General features: G+C 45.0%; 1 protein-coding gene across 1 annotated transcript in view; it reads left to right on the forward strand.

Moving 5' to 3' along the window:
• col6a4a (collagen, type VI, alpha 4a) overlaps window positions 1-15,438 on the forward strand; it is a 70,193-nt gene that overhangs the window by 20,235 nt on the left and 34,520 nt on the right. Inside the window, exons 3-15 of the mRNA XM_080308657.1 lie at window positions 85-182; window positions 1,804-2,406; window positions 2,753-3,340; window positions 4,612-5,181; window positions 6,475-7,095; window positions 7,202-7,762; window positions 8,343-8,900; window positions 10,082-10,660; window positions 12,235-12,813; window positions 12,924-13,276; window positions 14,386-14,464; window positions 14,543-14,688; window positions 14,945-15,037. Coding sequence (XP_080164783.1) covers window positions 107-182; window positions 1,804-2,406; window positions 2,753-3,340; window positions 4,612-5,181; window positions 6,475-7,095; window positions 7,202-7,762; window positions 8,343-8,900; window positions 10,082-10,660; window positions 12,235-12,813; window positions 12,924-13,276; window positions 14,386-14,464; window positions 14,543-14,688; window positions 14,945-15,037 — 5,406 coding nt within the window. The 5' untranslated portion in view covers window positions 85-106. The remainder of the gene's footprint in view (window positions 1-84; window positions 183-1,803; window positions 2,407-2,752; window positions 3,341-4,611; window positions 5,182-6,474; window positions 7,096-7,201; window positions 7,763-8,342; window positions 8,901-10,081; window positions 10,661-12,234; window positions 12,814-12,923; window positions 13,277-14,385; window positions 14,465-14,542; window positions 14,689-14,944; window positions 15,038-15,438) is intronic.

Raw genomic sequence — 15,438 nt, forward strand, 5'->3', positions numbered from 1 at the left:
TTCCTCGTGGAGCAGATGTTTGAAGCAGCTCCCGCTGTGATGGAGCTGCTTCCAGATGTGAAACAGACTCTGTTTCTGTCGCAGGTACAGAGAAACCCGATCCAGCATGGAGTGGAGGCGGGCTGCTCTGGTCGGCCTCATCATGGCGGCGTGTTTCTGCAGCAGCGGCGCTCAGACAACAGGTGGGTGTGATTATGCAGCTTATGGCTCCACTTCCTGCGTCCTGGTGAAAGTATGACATCAGTGGAAGCTGTTTATACCATCCATACACTGACACACACACACACACACACACACACACACACACAGGTAAGTTTTGAAGTTCACACACGGAGCACTAACCCTGCACAGGAATGTGTTTGCAGCTGAGCACGTGCACACGCACAATTAACAAGCTCACAAACGCACAAACACAAAGCTTCGACGGGTGTCTGGCTGCATAAAACATTTTCCTTCTTAGGTCTCAGGCTCCAGATTAAAACTTCCTCCACTGATCCTGTCGTTCCAGCATCGCTGCCACACAGAAACATTTAGTATCTGTTTAACCACAAATTACTTCTCCAACATTATGTAGAGCTGGACGTTTAGGTGCAGTCCATGGTCACTGTCAGTAATTAAACTAATACATAAGTTATCCCTGAAAAATGTAGCATTAACTTGTGGATGATGACTGGAAATAAAAAAGCAGATTGAAGTTAGCAGCGTGTAGCCAGGAAATGTGATTCGTCAGCAGTGCTGAGACGTCTGCAAAAGGGATGAAGTCCACTAGAAGACAGAATACATGTGTGTGAATGAGAGGGGGGCAGGTGAACATGCAGGAGCAGAAATGGTGAAGGTTTAACATCCACAGGACAGAGTGCAGGCAGGGTGGAGCGGGTGGAGGCAAATGTGACTGAAGGATAGCAGCAAGAGTGAAAGGGAAGGTTCAAGGATGGAGGTGAGACTTTGGACAGTGGAGCTGAGCTGAAGGTGTTCAGTGAGCAGGATGGAGGGAGGGTGGAGAATGAAGATGCAGCTGCAGGCAGGAGAAGAGGAAGACGCTGGGATAGGTTGAGGTGGGTGCAGATGATCCACCGTGAGCAGCAGAGAGAAGGAAGGCCCGGTGCGTGGCTCTGATTGGCTCCTCGGGGTGTGTCCCCTTCTTCTCCACATGCCCGTTTTACCATAATCAAGCTGCTGATGAGGGAGCAGTTTTCTGGGTTTGAAAAGTTGTCCAGCAGCTGTACTTTAAAAAGGACCTCTGTAAAAATAGATCTGACTCGCTCTTATTCACCAACAGTATCTATTAAAAATGGGTGAACCTGACCTGTAGTGCTGTCATTGGGCCTTTGCTGTATTACAACTGGAGCACGCTCACGTTGAACGTGTTCAAGGTGTTTCTGAGACGGCCCCGAATTATTAGGGTTAGTGTGGAAATGTTTTTGCAACCAGGCACATGAATGAGATGCGAGGGTTAAAGGTCGGGGTTTCGTTAGCAGTCAGGTCACTGCTAACGAAAGCAAAGCTTTCTGAAGGCAACGAACACCAGCTGTAAGCCACACGCCGCTTTTTCTCATTTTCCTCACGCTTTTCCACCCTGAAGGTGAGTGCTGTCAGCAAGCATCCCTGCTCCAGTCCAGAGGCTTTTCACGAGCCGGCGGCAACATGCCCATTTTTCTTTTCCAGCAGTCACATGGCACAGCCCACCTCTGTTGTCTATAAGCCACGCTGACACCTCACGCTGCCAAACGTCCTCAGCTACTGAGAGATTTCCTTTTAGCGTCCAGCAGTTCCTCGCCGTGACTTAAAGACCTTTCCTCTTAGTCTGTACCGAAGAGGCCGTGGCAGACATCGTCTTCCTGGTCGATGGCTCGTGGAGCATCGGCGCTGAGAACTTCGAGCAGATCCGCCAGTTTCTGTTCACGCTGCTCGATAGCTTTGATGTCAGCCCTGATCACGTCCGCATTGGCCTTGTCCAGTACAGTGACAATCCACTCACAGAGTTTCTGCTCAACACCTTTGAGAACAAGGACGACATCCTCAACAACATCATCAAACTGCCTTACAGGGGGGGCGGCACCATGACCGGTAAAGGCTTGGAATTCATGTCGAACGAACACTTTGTGGGGAAAGCTGGAAGCCGAGCTGCGCAGAAAGTGCCGCAAATTGCTGTGGTGATCACTGATGGCAAATCCCAAGACGATGTAGAGTCTCATGCTAAGAACCTGAGGAGAAGAGGGATTGTTTTGTATGCAATTGGTATCAAAGATGCAGATGCAAGCCAGCTGAGGGAGATTGCAAATGACGATCAGCATGTTTACAGTGTGTCAGATTTTGCAGCGCTGCAGGGAATTTCTCAGAACATCATCCAGACGCTATGCACAACTGTAGAAGAAGCCAAACGACAACTCCTGCAACTGTCTCCAGGTAAACCCCAAAAGCTTGATTCTGTTCATCTGGACATGGTGTTTTCAGAACGTTTGGTCACTCATCCAGGTGACTTTATCGGTCTCAGCTGACTGCAGGTTTGAAACCAGCCCGCTGACTAACAATGGGCTCATGAACTAACAGGTTCATCATCATAAACATGCAAACTGTCGTCTCAAGGTAAAATAAGTCTGAGTAGAAAAGTGTTATATAAGAACCAGTCCATTGACCATTTATTAAATATAAAACCGGGAAAGCCCCGCCCAAAGTTTTTATCTTTCTCGAGAAATGTAGGTTTCACTGACTTTCCTCTCGTGTTCCTGACTTTCTTCTTCTTCTTTTCCAGAATGTGCCAGAGCCACCGTGGCAGACATCGTCTTCCTGGTTGACAGCTCAAGTAGCATTGGCATTGATAACTTTGAGGAAATTAGGCAGTTTCTCCGAAGTTTCATTTTAGGCCTTGACATCGGCCCTGACAAAATTCGGATTGGCTTGGCTCAGTATAGCGACGAGACCTACCAGGAGTTTCTGCTGAAAGATCACATGGACAAGGATTCTCTGCTGGCCGAAGTCGATCAGTTTCCATATCGAACAGGAGGCACAGAAACAGGAAAGGCCATTGACTTCCTCCAGTCAGCGTACTTCACTCAGGAGGCAGGCAGCCGGGCGAGCCAGCGAGTTCCTCAGTTTGCTGTAGTCATCACAGACGGGGACTCCACGGATGACGTAGTCGAGCCCGCCAAGCGCCTGCGCGATCAAGGAGTTATCATATTTGCCATTGGGGTGGGAGATGTTAACCAGCAGCAGCTCGAGTCTATCGTAAACCTACCTGCACACCACTTCCTTTACACTATCGATAGCTACCAGGCTCTACAGCGGCTAACAGACAGTCTGCTGCAAACTGTATGCATCTCCGTGGAGAGTCGGAGTCAAGGTGAGACAAAGAAAACGTCCTTACAGAATTGTTTATTATAAGAGAAGGAAATGAATACCTGAATGCTGCTTAGTTCTATTTTCACTGGTCAGGGATTTAAAATGTAACTGCGTCAGAGGATTTCTGCTCAGTTTGCATTGATAGCAATCGGGAACGTATCGGCTGATCATTTAGAGATGTTAGTCGAGTTACCCGCAAGCTGCAGCAGAACCCCTGAAGGCTTTTCTCATCCACCACTCAATGTGTATGAAACAGATACGTTCTTTGCTTTAAAGCGAATAGAAAGAAAACCCCCGACAGTCAAAGACAACATGTTTTCAGTGTAACAAATGCCACCCCTCGTTCAAACGTGGACTCTAACGTTAGATTTTCTGACATTCTTAATTCAGTCTTTATTATTTATTATAATTGAAGAAATTAGGTTGCTTTACTTACACTTCCTTATTTTTAATGACATTATGACCAGTTTTTCTTTTTTTTTAACTGGTTAACCATCACTGCTGACTATAACTTCTTTAGGTAAACTTAACGGACCATTGTCCAGACTTGCTGGAGCCCATTGCAGCATAACTAAGGGAGGATTCAGGGTCACCTGGTCCAGCCCTAACTATATGCTTTAGCAAAAAGGAAAGTTTGAAGCCTAATCTTGAAAGTAGAGATAGTGTCTGTCTCCTGAATCCAAACTGGAAGCTGGTTCCACAGAAGAGGGGCCTGAAAACTGAAGGCTCTGCCTCCCATTCTACTTTTAAATACTCTAGGAACAACAAGTAGGCCTGCAGAGCGAGAGCGAAGTGCTCTAATAGGGTGATATGGTACTACAAGGTCATTAAGATCAGATGGGGCCTGATTATTTAAGACCTTGTATGTGAGGAGCAGGATTTTGAATCCTGGATTTAACAGGAAGCCAAAACAGGAGAAATCTGCTCTCTCTTTCTAGTCCCTGTCAGTATATTATAGCACCTAAGTTAGTACCCTAATATGGAGAATATGATCCGTCGTTCTGTGTCCTCTCTGAGTGGTTTTGGAAAAAACACAAAAAAGGAAATTAGAAGCAACAAATGGATCGCTCTGAGACAGCGTGTGTCCAATTTTAAAAATATTGTGCAGATGAAAGAGAATCATGCCATCCAGGGCAGGGTTGTGGTTACAAACTGAAATTAAAACAACAACAATTCCAAACCTTTTTCTTTTAGACCTGCAGGTAGTTTAATTTCATATAAATGGAAATGCATATAATAATAGTGAAGGACTGTTTTCTTCTTAATTTACAGCGTTGGCAGAAAAGTTTGCAGACATTTTCTTCCTGGTGGACAGTGGCATCAGTCAAGCAGATTTCCAGCAGGTCAGAACCATCCTGGTCCGACTGGTCAATCAACTCAACATTGGAGCTTCTGGCAACCGTCTCGGACTGGCCCAGTACAGTACGGTTACCAAAGTGGAGTTTCTCCTTAATGCTTTCCAAACCAAAGAGGCGGCGCTCACTGGTGTAAGGTCCTTCCGCCAGAGCCGACTTAAGCCCAATCAGCCACGCAACCTGGGCAGTGCACTGGAGTACGCCAGCTCTAATTTCTTCACGAATGAATCAGGAAGTCGGGCATCCCAAGGCTTCCGACAGTTTCTGGTTGTTCTAAGTGGAAAAGACTCAGATGATCCAGTTTTTAAGCAGACACGTCTGATCAAATCACTAGGCGTAACTATCGTGGGAGTGAGCTTCGGTGCATCAATGGACGAAATGCGTGTAATAGCCACGGCGCCGTACGTGTACGAGTCTACCTTCAATGCAGTGCCCACGCTAAAGACCATTTTTGAAAGAGAGGAAGAGGAGATCACTCTCACTCACGGTGAAAAGTCTTTACTTTCATTATTGTTGTCATCAGTCATAAAATCAACTCCTGTGCATGTTTGAAAAAGGTTATTCACAAAGGAACAGTCACGTAAATTACCTGTTTTATTACCTTTAATCTTGATGATAAACTTATCCTGCTGGAAACGCCAGCATGCTGTGGCGAGAACATCTGAGATGTCTTCATGCTTCCATATTTTCACCCCAGGACATCAAATATTTTAACATTTATTTTTACTTTCACGTTTTCAGTCTGTTAGATGCAGATTGACCTTCCCTACAGAGAAATCACAGCCTTCTAGTCAGATGAAGTCTGTTGTTGTGAGAAAGTCACAGTTTTATCATATGCTAGCTTTAGACAGTGCAAACACAAGGTGACGGTTTGTGTTAAATGTACCACTTCACAACATAGATGTGTTTATTAGTTGCATTTAAATGTGACAGTCATTCATGAGTGGAAAGCCAGCCTGTATGGGTGGTAAGAGACAACTGTTGCTAGCTTCACGGGCAGTAGAACCGACATCATTGAGATATATTTAACCGAAACTGTGTTACACTTCAACATCGTCAAAACGCTTGAAATGCTAGTGTCACTTCTCAATTCAATTCAATTTTATTTATATAGCGCCAAATCACAACAAAAGTCGCCTCAAGGCGCTTCATAGATACAGAGAAAAACCCAACAATCATATGACCCCCTATGAGCAGCACTTTGGCGACAGTGGGAAGGAAAAACTCCCTTTTAACAGGAAGAAACCTCCTGCAGAACTAGGCTCAGGGAGGGGCGGGGCCATCTGCTGTGATTGGTTGGGGTGAGAGAAGGAAGACAGGACAGGATTCTCAGCATGTAGTGGGTGTCCCACTGTGACTGCCTACATGAGTTATTAAAACAAATAACATGGATCTGTTCGTTCTAATGATCCTCGACAGTATATGTGGACTAATTCTTTAGTTTGAGTGCGGAATATGAGGGCAATACAGAAACAGGCACCCTGGATGGGAAACCTTTATTAGCTGTCACGTACCTGGAATTCTGTGCCAAAGAAACAACATCCAACCAAATGACCTACTAGCAACACATATTTAACCCTAATTCCAAAAAGTGTGATGCTGTGTACTGAGATGTGAGGTTGTATTCTGCTGTTATTCCCATTTTGTACAGCATCCCAACCTTTGTGGAACTGGGGTGAAGCTACACATTAACAAAAAGTAAAAAGAATTAGTGTGGCGTCATCGTCACATCCTGAATCAGAATGCTTGAGTGATAACGAGATTATGATTCCCTTTACAGACTGCAAAGCAGCCAAACTGGCGGACTTCGTCTTCATCGTGGACGAGTCGGGAAGCATCGGCTCTGAGAACTTCGACCTGGTGCGCTCTTTTCTGCTGTCCATTGTCAGCGGCTTTGACGTCGGTGACAAGAGAGTTCGGGTGGGTATCGTTACGTACAGCGACCAAGCCACAGCGCTGGTCTACCTCAACAACTTTAATGAAACGGACAGTTTGCTGAATTTCATCAAAATCCTGCCTTATCGCGGAGGTGGTACAAACACCGGAGCTGCCCTCGACTTCACTCGCAAAAATATTTTCACGGAGGACGCTGGAAGCAGGAAAGATAAGGGCGTTCAGCAGGTGGCGGTCGTGATCACAGACGGCGAATCGCAGGATAACGTCACCGAGGCGGCAGCTGCTCTCCGCCGCGCTGGCGTCACCGTTTACGCTGTAGGAGTCCAAAATGCCAACGAGGCTGAACTGAACCAGATAGCGTCCCACCCCCCCAACAAGCACGTGTTCATAGTGGACACTTTTGACAAGCTGAAAGGTCTGAAGAAGAACCTGCAGAAGACTCTTTGCTATAACATCATTCACCAGGCGGTCTCAGTCAGCACAAGAAGAGCTGGCATCAAAGAAGGTGTGGACCAGCATGTTCTTACACTTTCATGACTTAACTTGAACATCATGACTTCTTTAACAAATTTAAAGTTGCAAAACTCAGAATGTTTGCTTTTCCTTTCCAGGCTGCGTGCAGACCGATGAAGCAGACATGTTCTTCCTGATCGACCACTCGGGAAGCATTCACCCCACTGACTTCTATGACATGAAGAAGTTCATCATTGAGTTTATTAATACCTTCCGTATCGGGCCTCAGCATATCCGAATGGGCGTTGCCAAATACGCAGATTCGCCAAACCTGGAATTTGATCTGACCGATTACACAGATGCATCCACGCTGGAGAAAGCTGTGGAGGAAATTAGACAAGTAGGCGGCGGCACACAGACGGGGCAGGCCCTGGAATTCATGAGTCCACACTTTGAGAGAGCTGTGGTCACTCGTGGTCACAAAGTCCCCGAGTTCCTGGTGGTCATCACGGATGGAAAATCTCAGGATAAGGTCAAGGTTCCAGCAGAGCGACTGAGGAAGCAGGGTGTCATTGTCTACACCATTGGGGTGAAAGACGCCGACGTGCCTGAGCTGGAAGAGATTTCCGGTGACCCCAAGAGGACTTTCTTTGTCAATAATTTCGATGCCTTAAAGTCGATCAAAGATGAAATCATCACAGATATCTGTTCTACAGACGGTGAGGGGAAATGAACCACACTCATGCTACAAATGCATGTCTAGAGGTTACAAGCAGCACATACTGCAGCTGCATTTTATTAATTTTCAGTGTTTAAGTCATTGTATATCTCATTGGGTTTAAGTTTAATGAAAAGAGCCGTATAAAACTGCCGTATTCAGCCTTAAACCAGTAGTTAAGAGTAGAATGAAACTGAAATAAGCAAAGTGAAAGGAGAACAGATTTTACTGATGACATAAATCGTTGGATATCAGGGAGTTCGTCACCTTAACAGAAATGAGTTTTTACACTGAGAAAGACACTGTTTTAAGTGTTAGCATAAAATACTGAATTAATATGCATGAAATTGTCGTACTTATCAAATGCCACCAGAGGAATAAGATAAAAGTGAGCAAATATTAGCCAAAATGTATCTATACATAGAGACAGATATATAGATATAATATGCTGCACGTGGTCATAGAAGGCTGGAGAGGACAAGAGCCGTTCAACACAGGACACCTTTGTTTCTTGAAACAGGGTAATTATTATTTAACATACAAGCAGCGATGCTAACATGGATGTGCTACTCTGCCTACAGTTTGTAAAGATATACCAGGCGACCTCGTCTTCTTGATTGACAGCTCTGGAAGCATCTATGCTGAAGACTACACAAAAATGAAAGAGTTCATGAAATCGGTCATTAGGAAGTCCATCATTGGGAAGAATGAGGTGCACGTAGGCGTCATGCAGTTCAGCACTGTCCAAAGCCTCGAGTTCCCACTCAACGTCCACTACAGCAAAGAAGAAATGTCGACAGCCATCGATAGCATGAAGCAGATGGGTGGAGGCACGTACACGGGCAAAGCCATAAGAGAAGTATCTCAGTATTTTGATGCAGCCAGAGGAGGACGGCCCAGCCTGAGGCAGAGGCTAGTGGTCATAACAGATGGCGAGGCTCAAGATGCAGTTAAACGCCCCGCTGAAGATCTGAGGGCCAAAGGAGTGGTGGTCTACGCCATTGGAGTGGTGGACGCCAACACCACCCAGCTGCTCGAGATCAGTGGATCCCAAGATAGGATGTATGCTGAGAGGGACTTTGATGCTTTGAGGGACTTGGAGAGTCAAGTGGCTTTGGAGCTCTGTGATCCGGAGAGAGGTGAGAGGAGACTGGGACCAACCCGAAACGTGAACTATATCCTTGTTTTTGTAAATATAAAAATCTTTACAGTTTGCAGTCTAGTGCCAGGCAGAAGGGATGAGATCATTCAAGTCTGAGGCTTCTTACTTTAACAGGTTAATTCAGTAGTCTGCCAGTTAATGGGCTCCTTGCTGTAATGAGAAGGATCCTGTTCTGTAATATGTGTTTGTGTAAAGACAGGAAAGATTTTGTCATTCGTCCACTCATCTTTCCAAGGAGGAAAGGACTCCTCTTTGAATACATACTTGTTGAGTCCCACATTAAAAGGGTCCTCTGTTTTTCCGACCTGTGTAACATGAGAACTACAGTATTATAATGAGGTCAATGTGGTGGTTAGGAATGAATTCAATTTTATTCATACAGCGCCAAATCACAACATCAGTCGGCTCACGGTGCTTTATATTTTAAGGTAGACCCTACAATAATACATACAGAGAAAACCCCAACAATCATATGACCCCCTATGAGCAGCACTTGGTGACAGTGGGAAGGAAAAACTCCCTTTTAACAGGAAGAAACCTCTGGCAGAACCAGGCTCAGGGAGGGGCGGGGCCATCTGCTGTGATTGGTTGGGGTGAGAGAAGGAAGACGGGATAAAGACATGCTGTGGAAGAGAGACAGGGATGATTTTAGCAGCATTATAGATTAGCGGGGAACTTCTGGAGCAGATCCGGGACTTTCTGTTTGGGTGTTTGCAGCTTTCTTTCAGTGGTTCCAGTTTCTTCCACCATTAAAACCTATTGTGGTACATCAACCCTACATGATAAAGAGATCCTCGTCGCCTTCACTTTAATATTTTAACCTTCTAGGACTTGACGTCCGCATATGTGGACATCACATTTTGGGTTTTCTAGACCACAATACTTAATATTTTTCTACAATGGCCTAATATCCACTTACGAGGACATTACACTGCTCTATAAAAATTAAAAACGAATATCATTCTTCTCAGAAACAAAAAAATAGGTAAAAAGAAAATGTTTTTTACATTCATCAGGTCTTAATCAGCCCAAATAGCAAAGAGAAATTAAAAATGCATGCCATGAAAGGGTTTGGGTCTTAGGAGGTTTTAAAGAGCTGTTCCTTGACGTTCCTTCTCCCATTCCCTCTGACCAAACATTTGTGCTTTTTACCACCAGAATGCAAGAAGACAGAAAGAGCTGACATCATTTTCTTGGTGGACGGCTCCACAAGCATAACCCTGGAAAAGTTTCGAAGCATGCAGAAGTTCATGCAGTCAATGGTGAACCAAACCACAGTTGGCAAAGACCTGACCCGCTTCGGTGTCATCCTCTACGCGAATGAACCCAAGTCTATTTTCACTCTCAATCAGTTCAGCTCCAAGCAGGAGGTTTCCCAGGCCATAATGGCTCTCAAATCCCCGTATGGAGACACGTACACTGGCAAAGCTTTGAAATATGCTCTACAGTTCTTTGATGCTAACTATGGTGGACGGGCAGAGCTGCAGGTGCCTCAGATCCTCATGGTAATTACCGATGGCGATGCTACTGACCCACACAGTCTGAATGAACCATCTGCGGCTCTGAGAAACAAAGGGGTCACTGTCTTCAGTATTGGAGTAGAAGGAGCCAACAAGAAACAGCTGGAGGTCATGGCTGGTCAAGATAAAGCCAGAGTTTTTTACGTGGATAACTTTGACGCCCTGGAAAAACTCTACAAAAACATCACGGAAGTCCTGTGCAACTCCACCAAACCAGGTAAGCAACTAAACGTCTAATTACATCAGGCAAAAGAAAATGGATTTGCAAGGATACAATAAATGATTATACTAACAGCACATTTCTGAATTTCAGACTTGACGTAAATAATCCTCAAATTGATTGAGAAGAAGCGTTTTAAAACACGATTCTTCCCACATCATTGTAAGAAAAGCAAGCAGGAAGATTTTATGTTGGCAACAGTAACTTCAGAAGTTTTCTGGGTTTTTACACTCATTAGCTCAGATATTTCTACAGTCAGTACAGCATACTGGATGTCTTTAAACACCAACATGACACTGATAAATCTATGATTAGCAAAGGCTCACAAACATCTGACCGAAGTTTGGAAAACAAAGTGGATCACTTTATAGCTTTATAGCACTTGTTTCCACAGCCTGTATGGGAGCATCCCACAGATGCTAATTAGTGCATAATAAAGTCCCCAAATTTCACTCAGCACAACTGGAGCTCAGATTTATTGATAAGTCTGTTAGTACTATTAACCTAACAGCAGCCATATTATTGGTTGGTACACTGTTGCATTAAAAATGCTTCAGTTCAAAGAATTAGCTGTTCAATTCAATTCAATTTTATTTATATAGCGCCAAATCACAACAACAGTCACCTCAAGGCGCTTCATATTTGTACAGTAAAAGACGTCAAAGATGCTACCCCCTAATAATGCAAATAATAATGCAAACTACCTTCTTAATAATACCTAAAGGCCCAAGTGTCACAATCCGCGAGGCTGACTGTGTGTAGAGTGAAAGGTGGACCCAAAACGAAACAAAACGTGACTTGAATGACCAAACACGAGCCGTTTATTGAGGCTGGCAAGGCTAACAATAAACTAAACTGGGTGAGCTAAATTAAATAAAAGCCTACAACAGGAACATGGCCCTGACCTGAAAACTTGACATGAACTCTTGGCCTACAACGCAACCGATCTGACAATGACACCCTGAAAACAGAGGACTTAAATACACAGGAGGTGATTAAGGGAAGTGGGAACACATGGGCGAACAGCTGACTGACAGGAGGCTAATGACAGGACAGGGGAAGTGAAACTAAATACAATGAACAAAGAACACACACCTCCTTCAAAATAAAACAGGAAACATGAGACACAGACAAGACAATACAAACTTGATAACATAAGACATGCAGCATGAAACACAAAGGGTGAGGGAATACAGGGGCAGAAAACACAAGGCGTCTAATAACCAGATGAACTTTGCTAATCTAACGAACTTAAACATAAACAACATCCACATGTTTATTTCTGCTGTCACGTGTTAACGTGGGTGTCAAAGGGACTGACTCGCTGCTGGAGCCTCTGCTGGATGTTACAGGAACTGCAGTTTTTGGCACGAGTCTAAATTTTTAACCCCGGGGATAATAATTGCAAACAACTAACCATCACCATCATACGTGTAGAGCACCGAATGTGTTTAAAATGTGAGTTTCATGCCATCGTCACAAAAATAATCTGTATTTGTCAACAAAAGAACATGAAGAGCCTCCACACAGTGTATGGTCCACGTCTCTAATATCTGCGTTTTCATTTACAGTTTGTGAAAAGCAACGTGCTGACCTGGTCTTCCTAGTTGATCAGTCGGGTAGCATTAACCAAGCTGACTACGCCATCATGAAGAACTTCACCATAGATCTCATCAACAGCTTCAAAGTCAGTGAAGATTTAGTTCGTGCTGGGTTTGCCCAGTTCAGCAGCACTTTTCAACACGAGTTTTACCTCAACCAGTTCTACACTGAGAAGGAAATGTCGGATCACATCTTGAAAATGAGTCAGAGTGGGGGAGGAACCAACATCGGACTGGCACTGACTTCCATTAAGGAGTATTTTGAGGCATTGCGGGGCAGTCGTAAATCTGAAGGCATCTCCCAGAATTTGGTGTTGATCACAGATGGAGAATCGCAAGATGATGTTGAAGACCCTGCCATCGAACTAAGGGATCTAGGAATCGAGGTGTTTGCCATCGGCATTGGAGATGTCCACATTCTGGAGCTGCTGCAGATCACCGGCACACCGGAGAACCTCTTCACTGTGCAGAACTTTGGCAGCTTGGAAAATATCAAGCAAAAGGTGGTCGACACCATCTGCAAATCCAAACCTCCCCCAGATCGACCATGTGAGTTTGAAAAGTCAATGTTCTAGTGATCTTTTGTCTTTGTCTCCCCCTCTTACCTGCCATATCCACCTGTCTTTGCCAAAAAATATATACAAATGTCTCTGTTACAGCCTGCACCATCGACATCGCCATGGGATTCGATATTTCTAGAAGAAGAAATCCAAATGAGGTGCTGGTCAGCGGCCACAACCAGCTCAGGACCTCCCTGCCAGAGATCGCTAATTACGTTTCCTCAGTACAAGGCCTGTGCTGCCTCGACCCCGAGCCCATCAAACCCAACGTAGCCTATCGAATCGTGAGCCGCGATGGAAACACAGTGGAAGACTTTAGCTTTGTGCCGTACAGTGACGGCGTGGTGACCAAAGTCATGGACTTTAATTTAGCAGAGCCTACGTACTTCAACACAGCTCTGCTCAGATCCTTTGGGGAGAAGTTCAAGCTGCAGTCCAAAGCTGGTGTGAAGGTGAGACTGAGTGTTTTCATGTATAAAAAAGTACTTTGTATAATTGTACTGCGCTCCCCATCCTTCTAAAGGTGACTATTATGAATCTGAGCTGGAACAAGGCTGAAGATAGTACCGTGGAAGTTTAGGCACAGGGTCCTGTTCACTAACTTCCTAACAGTCTGTACACCGATGGGTCGCGTTGAGGGGGCGTGTGTTTACACGTGAGGATCGCCTCACTATAGATGAGCGCTCTGAGCAGGATCAGTGGATGAAAGCTTTGTAAACTTCTGCATTGCCCTGGTTTTCTTTCTGCAGAGGCGGCTGCACGACTGGCTGCTAATTTCATAAACAGGAACTGATGCTGATGGATCCTGTAGACACGTCCATTTATCTTATGTAGTTTAAATACACACGTGCGCGCGCGCACACACACACGCACACACACACGCACACACACACGCACACGCACACACATGCACACGCACACACATGCACACACACGCACACACACACCAAAAAAGCTGTTAAAGGGATAGAGTCTTCCGGGACCAGGCTGCTGCTTGGTCAACCACATAATTCCGGCTACTGCTTCACTCATCTCTGAAGCTTCCCAATAAACTGCGTTGTGAGACTTCCAAACACGCTGCACTTGAAGGCGTTCTTCAGCCAGACGCTGTTTCCGTTTGGAAGGATTTTTCCAGGATACTGGAATTCCTTCTGTGTGGGAACGATGATGACTCACAGTAAAGGAGTGTGGAGCAGCTGATACATGACCAAGTGTGGATTAAACAAACCATGTGATTTATTAGTGAGTGGAAGCCGAGCAGTACAGCTGGAAGAGGATCACGCAGTGTTTGTTAATCCCACAGTCTGACCCCGTCCTGAAGGTGACGCCTGCTTTTAGTCTTTTGTGTATTTCCTGGTTGGTTTTTTACAGTCTTTACCTCACATTAAGCACTTTGAGGCAACATTTGTTGTGATCTTTAGTTCTACTTTTCAGAATTTATGTTAAATGCCTTTTAAAATCAGTCTTAACAATGATTAATACTAAAACCACCATTTCCTGCTCCATGTTGATGATGGCATAGAAGGAAACCTTGTGACGTGTGGCTAACCTGTTCCATCAGGTGCTGGTGATCTTCTCAGATGGATTTGATGAAGATGTGGTGATGCTGGAGAACGAATCGGAGCTGCTAAGACAGTCTGGTAAAAACAGCTTCACCTGTTCACTGTTGAATATAAATTTACAGAGACATTTCACATCAGCGGCATCTTCTCTCGCAGGCGTCAACGCTCTGCTGGTTGTGGCTCTCGAGGGAGCGCGTTACCCCGCCCAGCTGCAGATGGTGGAGTTCGGTCGAGGTTTCGGCTACAAACTTCCTCTGAGCATCGGCGTGCCGAGCATCGGCAGCACCATCCTCAAGCAGATTGTAAGTGATTCATGTCGCTGCAGGTAAATCAACCTCACACTTTGACAGGGTTCAGTGCTAGGACCAATTCTGTTTACATTATACATGCTTCCCTTAGGCAGCATCATTAGAAGACATAGCATACATTTACACTGCTATGCAGATGAGCTCCATCTTTACTCTGTGTGTGTTATCTGGCTTCATGGACAGATAAACCTCAGATTTCCTGTTTCTTTAACTTAATCTTTAAAGAGTGTGTGTCTCTTTCTCTCTGCAGGACGCCGTGTCAAACAGGGAGTGCTGCAACGTCATGTGCAAATGTTCAGGACATGAAGGCATCCGTGGCTCTCGGGGCCCCCCAGGGTCAAAGGTGAACTGAAATATTCACGCCTTTTAAGTCCAAACAGAATAACAGAGACTGTGCCAGAAGCATTAAAGAGGCCGGACTGCTCTGAGACCAAACAGACGCTTTCAGTGATTTCATAGTTAGAAAGTGGCCGGGTTGATATTTCAAAGTGAAGCAGACTTGATTCCAGTGTTAAAGATATACTGTTACACAGGGAGGTGGGGGGGGTGCAGAGGAATGGATTAGTATATAGAAGAGAAAATATTTGAAAGGGGAAAAAGAAGAAGGAAAAACAGGAAAGGGGGAGAACTGGATGCTTCCTGGGGGTTTTCTTCAAACCTTACTCAGACTTAGTGAAGCAGCAGGCGAACATTAGGAAGCATGGAGGCATGAAGCTGTCTGTCTTTCTGGCCGTTGAAGGTTTC

This window comes from Astatotilapia calliptera, chromosome 11 (genome assembly GCF_964374335.1).
Source record: "Astatotilapia calliptera chromosome 11, fAstCal68.1, whole genome shotgun sequence".
NCBI classification, from domain to species: domain Eukaryota; kingdom Metazoa; phylum Chordata; class Actinopteri; order Cichliformes; family Cichlidae; genus Astatotilapia; species Astatotilapia calliptera.